Raw genomic sequence first — 12,798 nt, forward strand, 5'->3', positions numbered from 1 at the left:
TCCTCTGAAAAAGGATCTCAGACAGAAAAGCATTCTAGTAATATGAACACCTAATTAGGATACTTTCAGTCCTTGTTGATGAAATTGTTGAAAAAGGAATGGTACAGAATCACTGACGTTTTCTGACAATTGAAGGTTAAACTAAGGGAGCTGTCCTGCTACCTCCCTATTCAGTATTTTTACACCAAATGTCCCTCTCCTGGAAATGGGCAGCTTAGCCCCACTTGCACTGATTGATTTTCAATCAAAAGCTGTGTCTTTCAATGAACATAAGAGAAAAAAAAAGTTTTTCCATTTGTATACTTTCAGTGACCCGTACAATATAGATTCTGATTGGTTGGTGTAAGATATTGCACAGAATTAGCACTTACAAACTGGAACAGAAGCGGACCTTCCTAGTTTGGAAATGTACAATTGTCTAAAATGTCTTTGTATTATATACTATTAACAGTATCCTTCACTGGAAACGCAAGAACTCAATAATTTTGAGGAGTATCCACATTCTTTTGGCCATGTAGTAGGTCAGATGTTCACAAACGTTTGTTCATATAGTTACATAGTTACATAGTTAGTCTGGCTGAGAAAAGACAAAAGTCCATCCAGTTCAACCATAGAAAAAAAAAAAAGTTATAATCCTACACCCACAGTTGATCCAGAGGAAGGCAAAAAAAAAAACAGCAAAGCATGATCCAATTTGCTTCTGCTGGGAAAAAAATTATTTCCTGATCCCCCGAGAGGCAATTGGATATTACCTGGATCAAATGGGGATCAAATAATATGGTGTTTGTCACTTCACTTCTGCGGTTGAATAGTGCAGCAGGGGAGTGATGGGTAGGTAAAGATATGCAGATGCAACGATAAAGCACATGTTGGCTTTAAAGTGTAATTCCACTTTTGCAGCCAAATCGGGATAGCACTTACTTTACAATTGTTACATGTTCTCATTTACATAACATAACTTTAAAAAATATTTAAAAAAACTGCTGTGTATGTAGGAGCACATAACCAACAAGTGGGGGTTTCTAAAATATTACTGCAAACATGAAAATACACTTTAAGCTTACATCTAAGTTAATTCAAATTATCCTAATCACTCTTTGAGTTGGTCAGACTTGAGAACTACTACAGTAAAAAGGAAATTTCCATTGTTCCTGAGTAGCTGGATCATACTTAGATTTCAGGGCAATAAACGGAGTGCTTATCTGCAGTTCAATAACACCAATACAGGTGAGTCACCAGGTGGCACTCCTTGGAATTGGACAGACTGGACAATGAGGATTTGTGGAGTGCTGGTGGTAAGCATGGAGGTGGGAGGGGTGATGGGGTAGAAAAACATTTAAATAACCATAGTAGCTCATTGTAACAACTCATCATTCCCACTACACCATCTCCTCTTCTATAGCCCTACTAGACTTGCAGAGACACCATGAGTTTCTCTGGAAAATATGAGGTGGAAAGCCAGGAGAACTATGAAGCCTTCATGCAGTTGATTGGTAAGAAAATTTATTTTTGGGCTCATTTAAAACTATTAGCCATGGACATGAGGTGATCACAATCCAGCTGTTGTCCAATTTCTTTTGCATGTCTCCCTCAAGTATGTGCACCTCAAAGAAATTCTATGCTTTACAAAAGCTTTACCTAAAGTGGACCTTTATGCCAGGTTGGTGGAGGGGGCTCTTGACATAATATGCAAGTATGCACACTTACCTAAAAGAGTACCCTCTCCATGCCCAATCCATGCTCTCAGTCACTGCTCTGTCCCCCACAGCCATCACCTTCTCCATTGCTTCTTTTGGTTCTCCAGTCACTCTCAATGAACGCTGGGCAGCAATTGATTATCTTTTTCTGGTGCATACTCACAGGGGTTACATCATCCATCATCCTTGGCACCCACTTCCTTTTTTGCATTGTTTATACACAGTGGGGGGTGTACATAGACATAGTTAGCAGCAAGCAAAAAAAGTTCTTCTGGCAGATGAGACTTTGCAAGTCTCTTTTGCCAAAAAAAAACATTCTCCCTCTCAGCAATTTCTAATTTTGAGATTTTTTTAAAGGCCCCCCCAACTTTTATTTACCTTCCCCATTACCCTGTTTGCCAACAGGAACATAGGAAAGAAACTCTATGTATGCTCCTAGTGAAGCTTGTACAAGGCTACAGAATCTCTACCCACCTACAAGATATGGCCCTGTGGCCTAGCAATTGACTGTTTAGGCACCTAGAACTGCGTCATAGGGGAAAGCTATGTGAATCACAGGATTCCCATAGTCAGAAGTACAGATACTGCTAAAAACAAAGTCTAATTGGTTGTTTTGGTGTGCACAATGATCTTTGCAGGAAACTTGCTGGTGTCTGATTCATCAAAGTAAACATGAAATTATAATAACAATTTACGTTTATGATGGTGATAAGTCTAATATTAAAATGTGTACTTTTTATTCCAGGAATTCCAGCAGAAACAATTCAGAAAGGAAAAGATTTCAAATTCACCACAGAAGTAGCGCAGAATGGTGATGACTTTACCTGGTCCCAGATCTACCCAGGCCACACCATGACCAACAAGTTCACCATTGGGAAGGAGTCTGAAATGGAGACCATGAGCGGCAAAAAATTTAAAGTAAGTAGAGCCTGGGATTGGTATTCACGTGATAGTGTTCAATTATGGTGATTGGAAATGACAGCATGAAAACTCCTCAGTCAGTTGATGATTGCTACATCATTTCAATGTGAGCATCAATGGTAATCCATCTGCACATGGCAGAGTTTTTAGGGTGGAGGTTCTCTTCTTTGATATTAAATGCAGAAAATACCACATTATGGCCACTAGATGGCACTGAGCAGCTTATTTTCTATGATGGTCAGCGCCATCTAGTAGCCATAATGAAGTATTTTCCACAGTGGTATACAAATCCTGTCTGAAAATATATACTGTTGCATCAACGAGATTTCCCCATCCAGGCTACACAGCAAGGTTGGATGAATCTTCTACTGTGGCTATTGACATCTGGTCCTACTAGCTGTCAAAAGACTCAAATAGAGCTTGCATCTGACAATTTTCCATCCAGCCAATTTTTCAGTTGAGGGCAGGAGTCGGCTGACAGAGAGGGAGCCAATGGCTCCCTTCAGATCCTGTGATGAGGGAGTGGGGGGCTGAGCCTCACTGTCTGTGTCTATAGACAGGTGTGCCACAATAGGAAGTGACTTTCCATGGTGGCACGCCAAGAAAAGGATAAGACAGGAGCGCCAGTGGAAGACCCCACAAGAGGATCAGGGCCACTCTGAATAAAACCATTGCACAGAGTGAGTAAGCAAAACATGTTTGTTATTTTTAAAAAAATGACTTTACAAAAGCTTCAAGTCTACAGTGTGATTATATCTATGACCACAAATGTTTTTGGCTATGCAGCTCCTTTCTCCCTAGGGTGTATGTATAAAACATTTGCATAGCTGTTTGCCCATCGAAACTGTGTAAATTTATTATGTGCAGTTGGAGCAAAATCAAATGTTCTTAGACCATATTCTCCGCAATTTGAATGTGTGAATGCAGAAAATACCACATTATGGCCACTAGATGGCACTGAGCAGCTTATTTTCTATGATTGTCAGCGCCATCTAGTAGCCATAATGAAGTATTTTCCACAGTGGTATACAAATCCTGTCTGAAAATATATACTGTTGCCATGGTTGCAAGAAAGAGATAAGTAATTGGGTAGTTTTAGTTCTCACATTTGGCTACAGAATAAAGTGTAAAGGTAATTCAATAACATTAAATTAGAGAATGATTGGATGGCAATTATCTACATTAGTATTCAGTAAATACCTAGTTATGATTATTAAAAAAGAATTACCCTTTAGCTCTCTAAATTGTTCATAGTCTATTTATCACTGAATTGAATTACAATAAAGCTAACATATTATTTATTAAGGATCTTTTATATTGAATTCTGTGCATTTTGGTACAGGCAACAGTCCAATGGGATGGCAGCAAAATTGTTGTAGACTTTGGAAAATACAAACATTCATCTGAGATTGTCGGGGGAAAACTGGTGGAGGTAAGCATCTATTTTATTGAATTTAGCTGAAATAAAGTAAACATGTCACCCACATTTTTTTGGATATACCCAATAAGGCAAAGCTCAATAGCCAAAACCAATAGTCCATGTTAGGAGTGAGGGTGGCTATGTTCCTACATACAGTGTGACCATGGAGAATGAACGTAGCCACCCTCTAACAGGAAGTCAGATCACAGCAGAAGAAAAATAAGAAATTTGGAGGAGGATGAGAGTAACAGAACATACCTTTAGTTGCAATACAGTGCTTAATGTAATATACAATAACATTTTCAATAGAATAGAATTTAGTGTCACTTTCAAAATCGCTAGACATTAAAATAATTAAATGAAAATACGATACTGACCCATATTACCACGTTGTCCTAAAATAGGGGTCTCCAACCTTTCTAAACTAAGGGCCAGTTTACTATCCTTCAGACTTTAGAGGGGCTGGACTGTGGTCATTGGGAGTAGAAATTGTCCTGGCGTCAGTGGGAGTAAACTTTGGCAATTGCAGAAGGAGTAGTGACCCATTGTTGGTGTCAGTGGGAGGAATAGTGCCCCATTGTTGGTGTCAGTGGGAGGAATAGTGCCCCATCATTGATGACAGTGGGAGCAATAGTAGTAGAGGCTTCACCAGCATGTGTGTGTATTGGTCCATAAGTTCTATAGATGAGCATTCAGCAGCTGTCAGGAGTGAACTAAATCACTTCATTTAATCTCTTTATTTCACATTGACTTTTTATTTTATTTCAGATATCAGAAGCTGGTGGAGTTACTTTCAAGAGAATCAGCAAACGACTTTCATAAGAGAAATCATCTTGTTTTTTCTTTATAATGACTAATTCTCATGATGGAAAATGCATGATCATTCACTTGTTGAAAGAAAAGATGTCATAACTCATAGCACCTAATAAAATAATTTCTGCTATTTTTTTTCAATATCTGATTACTGTTTTTTTTTAAACTTCACATTTAGGATGTTAGTGGAGATTTGGAGAGTTGACAGCATAGCTCATTTTAATTTACACAAAAACTTATCTCCAGACAGATATAAAAGCCACATATTGACGCAGCTCTGTATTCCTGAATTCATCCTTAAAGTGGAGCTCCACCCAAAAGGGGAAGTTCCGCTTTAAAGACTGGTCCCCCACTCCCCATTAAGGATGGGTACCTTTGGGGAGCAAGTACTCAAATTGACAAGAACCCGCTCCCACTTCCGCTGCGATCGCCTAGGCGATCGGAAAAGGAAGTTGTCCTCCCTCCCTCTGCGTAGTCTTCTGGGACACATGACAGGTCCCAGAAGACTACGGGACCATCAGATTGATTCATAACAGCTTTGTTGTCATTGTGATCATGTGATCGCAAAGGGATTTTTATTAAGCTGTGTCCAGTGGACACAACAGATGTGGAGGGGGGAGTTGCGCTCTTGCTTGGACGCGCAGCGCCCCCCTGTGTTGGAACAACACCAGCAACATACAAGTACATTGCTGGTCCTGTAGCTGCCGTCCATACATTGCTGGCGGGCGGGCGGGCGAACGTAAGTGGTTAAAGTGTCATTAAACCCATGATCCTGCATTCACTATATCTGGTCTCCCAAAGTACATACGATATGGAAATGCAATTATTTTTGTAAATATAAACTAGTAAATACCTTTTCTAATCAGCAGTATATAGCAGTTTTGTGACTTCTATCCGTGTCTGTCTGAGCACTGGTTAACTAGTAGGAGGAGTTTTCATTCTCCCCTTACTGTGCTATGAGGCTGCATAATCCCTGACCTGTCTGGACAGTGCTGATTGGCTCTGGGTCAATCACATGCACCACCCCAAGAAAAAAAACTCTCCAGTCATACACACTAAACTGAGCATGTGCAGAGTGTCTCCTAGAGGTCTGTACTATCAGCAGATGGATTGAAGATAGTGGAAGAAGGAGAGGATCAGAGAAGACAGAATCAAACAGCCTTTTTACAGAGTACGGAGGATTAACCCCTTAGGTTCCATTATGAATATAACAAGCATGTTTTACTGCATATACAGACTGATTTTATTGTTGTGGGTTTAGTAATACTTTAAATGTATACTTTTTTCATGCAGGCAGTGAACGTACCTGTATTTACCCTGATATCAGTCACCAGAGGCCCATGTATAGCAGTAATTAGACTAGGGAAGGGAGAAAAAGCACAGAGATAGAATGAGAGAGCAGAGTGACAGAGCGATGAGCTGATCAGTGTACTCATTTCACTTTCCAGTAAAAATATGGGATTAGGAGGAATCATGTAAGGCCTGTTCGTAGCTCAAAGCATTCAATATGCTCCACATCCAAAATCCCATGGTTTTCAATTTTGCCTGTAAAAAAAGTATATGAGCTAATTTTGAGCAGTTACCAGCCTTTTAGCCCCAATAGACTTTAATGGGAATGTCTGATAAACATGCAAAAAAACACACAAAAACACATTTATCCTGCATTTTTTTCTCCCATGGTAACTAGCTTTCCATTGACTAAAACTAATTTTTAAAAATCGCTCATACAAAAATGCTCAAAAATGCCTGTAAAACACTCAAGTAGAAGCCTGTAAAAATAACCAAATACACTCAGCTCAAGTGTGAATGAAGGCAAAGTGTTACTGAACTGCGACAGATTAAAATCAGGTTTTCTGTCCTATCTGGCAGAACTGCGTAAATCTCAGAACTTGAAGGCCAAAATATAAATCATTTGGAAAGAAAATCAGATCCCCTATTTGTAATTAGATTGTATATTTAAATGTTAATCTGATTGTCAACTTTAATCGTTTTAAAATTTGGATTGCAGTATATGGAAATCCAAAATCTGTTTTTCAGTATTTTGGGCCTCATTATGTACTGCTTATGCTTCTAGCATTAGTGAATAGGAAGATATATTATATTTACTTTTAAACTTTTTCTTTTTTTTCATTTCTTCAGTTGCTTCCTAGTTCTTGGCCTAGGGCCTAGGCCAAAATGATGTCATATATCTCATGAGTTTTCATGCGCATTTTTCTTTTTTTCACCTGCAGGAGGGGAGGAGGGATTTTCTCAGCTAAGCACACCCTCCTGCCTACATGCCTGAATTAACCACTTGCCCTCCTGAGGATTTACCCCCCTTCTTGACGAGGCCATTCTTTGTGTTACAGCACTGTATTGTTTTAACTGGCAATGCTGTATATACATGAAATGTATGTATTTTTTTCCCCCACAAATAGAGCTTTCTTTTGGTGGTATTTGATCACCTCTGGGTTTTTTATTTTTTACACTATGAACAAAAAAAGATCAAAAATTAAAAAAACCCAGTAATTTATACTTTCTGCTATAAAACATATCCAATAAAAAAATGTAAAAAATCGAATTGCTTCATAAATTTAGGCCAGTATGTATTGTGCTCTCGTGGTATTTGATCACCTCCTGGGTTTTTTATTTTTTGTGCAATAAACAAACAAAGATCAAAAATTAAAAAAGAAACAATAATTTATATTTTCTGCTATAAAACATGTCCAATAAAAACATTTAAAAAATCTAATGGCTTCTTAATTTAGGCTAGTATGTATTCCGCTGCATATTTTTGGGAAAAAAAGAAAATCCCAATAACCATATATCTGGTAATTAGACCTGCCGACAAGGGGGGCGGAGTAGTCATACTTGATAAGTCTGACTATATTAAAGAGGTCTATAATATCTTAGAAGATAAGACAACTTATACTGTTTTATCTAAAAATCCTGTTTTTACTTTTAAACGAGTTTTAAAGAATATCATTAAAGAAGGTTTTACCAAAGAGATTATCAATAAGAAAGAAAGGGAGTTTCTATGTCCCATAGCCCCTAAGCTTCCGGTTTTATACATCCTTCCGAAAATTCACAAGGACCCCATTAATCCCCCTGGGAGGCCAATCGTAAGCGGCATAGGTTCATTATGTTCAAGGATTGGACAATACATTGATTTTTTCCTCCAACCGTTGGTCTCCCAGACACCAGCCTTCCTAAGAGACACCAAGCAGATGCTGAATGATATCAAAGATTTGTCCATCACTCCCCATACGTTTCTCGTGACTGCTGATGTGTCCTCTCTGTACAGTAATATTGCACATAAGGATGGGTTAGAAGCCGCAGAATATTATTTACGTACTTACAGCACTTTATCTTCTCCACATACAGATTTTATTTTAACTCTACTCAATTTCGCCATTAATAACAATTATTTCTGGTTCAACCAGAAATATTACCTTCAGACGAAGGGCGTAGCGATGGGGGCAAAATTTGCCCCCAGCCTCGCTAATCTGTTCATGGCACATTGGGAGGAGATGATAATTTTTTCCAGGGAATGGCCTGAACTCGCTTTCTATAGACGCTACATTGATGATGTCTTCCTTCTTTGGAATGGGGAAGAACAATCCTTGATCAATTTTTTTACCACACTTAACCACAACGACCTCAATATTGAGTTGTCTTATAGTTATAGTACTAAGGAAATAAGTTTTCTTGACCTAACATTGATCAATTATCAAGGTGGAATAGTGACAAAAACATTCTTCAAAAAGACAGACCGCAATGGTTACATACCCAAAAATAGCTGCCATCACCCCAGATGGTTGGCTAACATTCCTAAAGGGCAGTTCATTAGGCTACGTAGGAACTGTACTGACTTAGAAACATTCCAAGAACAATCCTTAATATTAAAAAATCGATTTTTAGAAAAAGGGTATGAAGAAAAAACTCTGGAGGATACTATTGACTCTGTAGCTCAGCTAAATAGGAATGACCTCCTTATTGATAAACAGAGACCTAAGAAAAGCCAGATATGTCCGTTTGTTACGACATTTTCGAGACAATATAAAGAAATTAACCACATCATTCATAAGAATTGGAAGGTTTTAAAATCTGATCCAGTACTCGCTAATATATTACCAGAGAAACCAGAGATTGTTTTTCGGAGGGCAACTAATTTACGCCATTATCTTGCACCAAATGTGATAGACCCTCCCAAAGAGGTCTCCTTGTTTAATGATCTAAATGGCTACCATCCATGTAATAAATGTATAGCTTGCAGATGTGATAACACTAGAAAACGCAAACAAACCACCTTTATGTCACACATAACGGGTAACACTTATAACATTAACAAATGTATTACTTGTAATAGTAAATTTGTTGTTTATTTGCTCGAATGCCCGTGCAAATTGCAGTATATTGGACGCACCACCAGGAGATTAAGGGACAGGTTGCGGGAACATGTCAACAACATTAAACGTGGGTACAGAGAACATTCGGTTTCGAATCATTTTAGGAGGTTTCACAATAAAGATCCCACTTCACTTAAATTTACGGGAATAGATTTAATCAAACCCCACTGGAGAGGAATGCACAAAAAAAGAGCTGTGTCGCAACTAGAAATGAAATGGATATACGAACTCCATTCTTTACAACCTAAGGGACTTAATATAGAGGTAGACATTAATTGTTTTATTGAAAACAGTTAATTGGGTAATAGTTTGTCCTTATCACCTGTCCTCTGTTGTTCTATATGAAGAAATATATTTAGGATAAGGGTGTCCTTATCACCAGCCCTCTGTTGTTTTATATGAAGAACTATTCATAGTTCCTTTGATTTTAGGGTCTTCATTTATTTTAACTGATTTTTATCTTTCTATTATTTTATTTCATGCTTTCACTCTATATATGTGTATGTGGGTTTATACATATATATATACATTTTTAACATATTTACAGTTTTATACAATTTTGTTAGTTTCATCTATGGTCCTAATAATTTGATACTTCATTTCTGTTTCTGTCTTTGTGAGATACCTCATATCTATATGCAAAGATTCTATAATATTCTGTTTTTGTGAGGGCCATATGATGTTACATCACCTCCATTTGGAATATTTGGCCGACTTGGAGGTGGCTGGTACATATTATTCGGTCTTTTACTGATGTCATTATTGATCTTGATTTTATTATGTTTGTTTTGGATTAGCACATGCGCAGTAATCACTTTTTATATGTAGCACTGATTATCCCTATAACTCCTTCATTAGGGGGTCATATATACCATTCCAGTTCTTTCTGCTGGGGTATAGTCATTTTCATGGTTTTAATATCTTTACCCAACCTCTGCTCAAGGGCGTTATATTCTTCGCCCTATGTAGTCTCAGCAGTTTACAGTATATACAGACAGTCTTGCCTGTATTGCTTATCTACCCGGGGAGACCAAGGGAAAATGGCGCGCGTCTATTCGCGCATGCGCAGTTTGTTCTGCACGTCCCGTCAGGCTACACCTCATTGCGCATGTGCGCACTTCCGTTTAAATACAAGTGACGGACGGCATGGCGTGTTTGGCAACCCCCCTCTGAAGACGTGCTGGAGCACGACACGCGTAAGGAGGACGCCATAACACGCCGTGAAGTCACGCCGTCAGAGCAACGCGGAGCTCTGGCGGCCATTTTATCATTCCAGACGGTTAGTTGTGTACTATTGACTGACTGCAACGCTGTATACCTAAGCTCAATAAAACCATATCTTATTACAAAATACTACACTATGGGAGTATCTTTGTTACCCCCTGGGGGAGCATTCTAATTTGCAGACCTACTCCTGGACACACCGGAGGGACCCAGACCAGATCTCTACACGTCCAATATCAGGGGGACCCCTAAGTGGAGAGGATCATCAGCCTCATACACAGCTGAGGGAGGACCACCCAGTATCGGATGACATCTGGATCACTTATACACAAAGGCGCATATTTGATGCGGGTCTGGTGAGTGCGCATTGTTTATCACTTACGTGCACGGATACCAGAACCAAGTCACTTGAATACCTGAGCACCTACTTTTTGTCATGTAATTAAGGAGGACTTTTGTACTTGGATCGAACTGATTGTATATATGTCAGTACCTATACATGTTTAGCGCTGCACTTTATTCTATGTTTTATATTGTCTTCTAGGGGTTATTGGTACCTCATTTGTGCATAGCAGCTTTACTATTGTTCATTACTAAGGCGCTTCTTCCCAGTCACTATAATAACCATATATTGAATGGCTTGTGCAAAAGTTATAGCATCTGCAAACTTTGGTATATATACTGGAATTTTTATTTTATTTTTTTTACTAGTAATGGCGGCCATCAGCAACTTATAGCGGGAGTGTGATATTGTGGCAGACAATTGGAATCTAACTGACAGTTTGTGGGAACCAATGACACTAATACAGTGATCAGTACTATAAATATTCACTGACAATGTACTAATGAAACTGGCTGAGAAAGGGTTAAACATCTAGGGTGATCAAGGAGTTAACTGTGTGCCTAGCTATGTGTAATGGGTGCTGTGTGTGCTGTTTTTACTAAGTAATGTGCTGGATTCTATTCCCTGCTCTTCAGGGAAAGAGAATCCAGCACATTGCCACTGACAGGACACAGCTGCCTTGTTTACATAGGCAGAGCTGTGTTCTGTCAGTCTCCTAGGCGAGTAGCTAGCACCCCCCGATCGGGTTCTGTTGTGACAAGTCCCAGCACAAGCAGCACGCCCGTGGTGCATGCGCATGCCTGCGACCAGGAAGTGCAGATAACATTTATATACATGATTCTGCACCCTGTAGCAGCATATTTGCTATGGGGAGGTCAGCAAATGGTTAATCATTCCCTAATCTAAGAATCCAAACCAAAGAACAAAATTTCAACACATTACAGGAAGCATTACAGGAAGCAAACACAGGCCAAATACAAATAAAAACATGAGTTCATTGTACATTATGTATTAAACTATAACTAAAGGTGACTTTTTTTTTTTTTTAATTTTGGACAGAGTGGAGAGGGTTTAGAACACCTGTCAGGTTTTAATTGCTAAAGAAAAACACAAAAGGACTCACTCTCCTCGTGCATTACCGTGGTTACAAATGAATTTATTAAAAACGTAACAAATGGATGCTCACAAAACAAATGTAAAAAAACAATCATGAAGCCAAATGGGTCAATGTCACACGACTGGAGTCCTGTGATGATGGTGCCCGGTGGGAAAAAGCTGATGCATTTCAGGAGTTGAACTCCCTTTTTCAAAGCTAAGATGGTAGAGAATGCCCATGCACCATATATAGAGAGAATTACTGATTGAAATCATTACCACACCCCCACACCACCTCATAGAAGGAAGAAATGTGGTTACCTTTAGCCCAATGGGGATGGAATGTTGATTTGAGCTTAAAAGGAGTATGTGGCAGGGAACACATAAACACATGGCCATGAGTGCCTCTAGACCAAGCACCAAATTCTTCCAGATCTCCAATTCCATCCTGATCTACACACCCCTCAACCCAAAGATCTTCTAAAACTGCCAGGGCTTCATCTTCAGAGACACTGGCATGGTCCAAATATTTCTCTTTTGTCATATCATCTTCCATTTCCATCTTTTTATCCTTGGTGGAAAAGTATCTTTTAAGGGTGATATTTCGTGTGAACCTATTAAGGTCCACGAATAATTCGAATAGATTGGGATGGTTAGGGGGTGCAAAATTCAAGCCCTTCTGTAGTAGTCTAAGTTCAGAATCTCTTAAGGTGGAGCACTCTGTTTGACCAGAAAGGCAGCTATAGATGTGAGGTGCCTAACTGTGGAGCATGTGAATACATGTGCCACAGAAAAAAGGAATTTCTTGGAGTAAATGGGAAAGCCCATTGCATCAAACAGTTTACCAACTGTGTGACACAGTTTGTCATTTATTGTTTGGTCTGCCCTTGTGGTCTT

At 39.0% G+C, this 12,798-nt stretch overlaps 1 protein-coding gene across 1 annotated transcript; it reads left to right on the plus strand.

Annotated features, from left to right (window-relative positions):
• Positions 1-1,336: 1,336 nt before the first annotated feature.
• On the plus strand, positions 1,337-4,992 carry LOC149467772 (gastrotropin-like). The gene is made up of 4 exons (XM_089671179.1): positions 1,337-1,493; positions 2,443-2,615; positions 3,961-4,050; positions 4,807-4,992. Exons 1-4 carry the CDS (start codon positions 1,427-1,429, stop codon positions 4,858-4,860), a joined length of 384 nt encoding a protein of 127 aa, XP_089527305.1. The 5' UTR covers positions 1,337-1,426; the 3' UTR covers positions 4,861-4,992.
• Positions 4,993-12,798: the final 7,806 nt, after the last annotated feature.

The sequence above is a fragment of the Staurois parvus genome, unplaced genomic scaffold (genome assembly GCF_062004578.1).
Source record: "Staurois parvus isolate SC_StPar_1 unplaced genomic scaffold, SC_StPar_1.0 ptg000101l, whole genome shotgun sequence".
Classification (NCBI taxonomy): domain Eukaryota; kingdom Metazoa; phylum Chordata; class Amphibia; order Anura; family Ranidae; genus Staurois; species Staurois parvus.

Bases quoted from the DNA above. Each gene is read 5' to 3' on its own strand.
- LOC149467772 (XM_089671179.1), top strand. From the start codon at position 1,427: ATGAGTTTCTCTGGAAAATATGAGGTGGAAAGCCAGGAGAACTATGAA. The intron at 1,494-2,442 runs GTAAGAAAATTT...TTTTTATTCCAG, and splicing joins AGCCTTCATGCAGTTGATTG to GAATTCCAGCAGAAACAATT. The intron at 2,616-3,960 runs GTAAGTAGAGCC...ATTTTGGTACAG, and splicing joins TGAGCGGCAAAAAATTTAAA to GCAACAGTCCAATGGGATGG.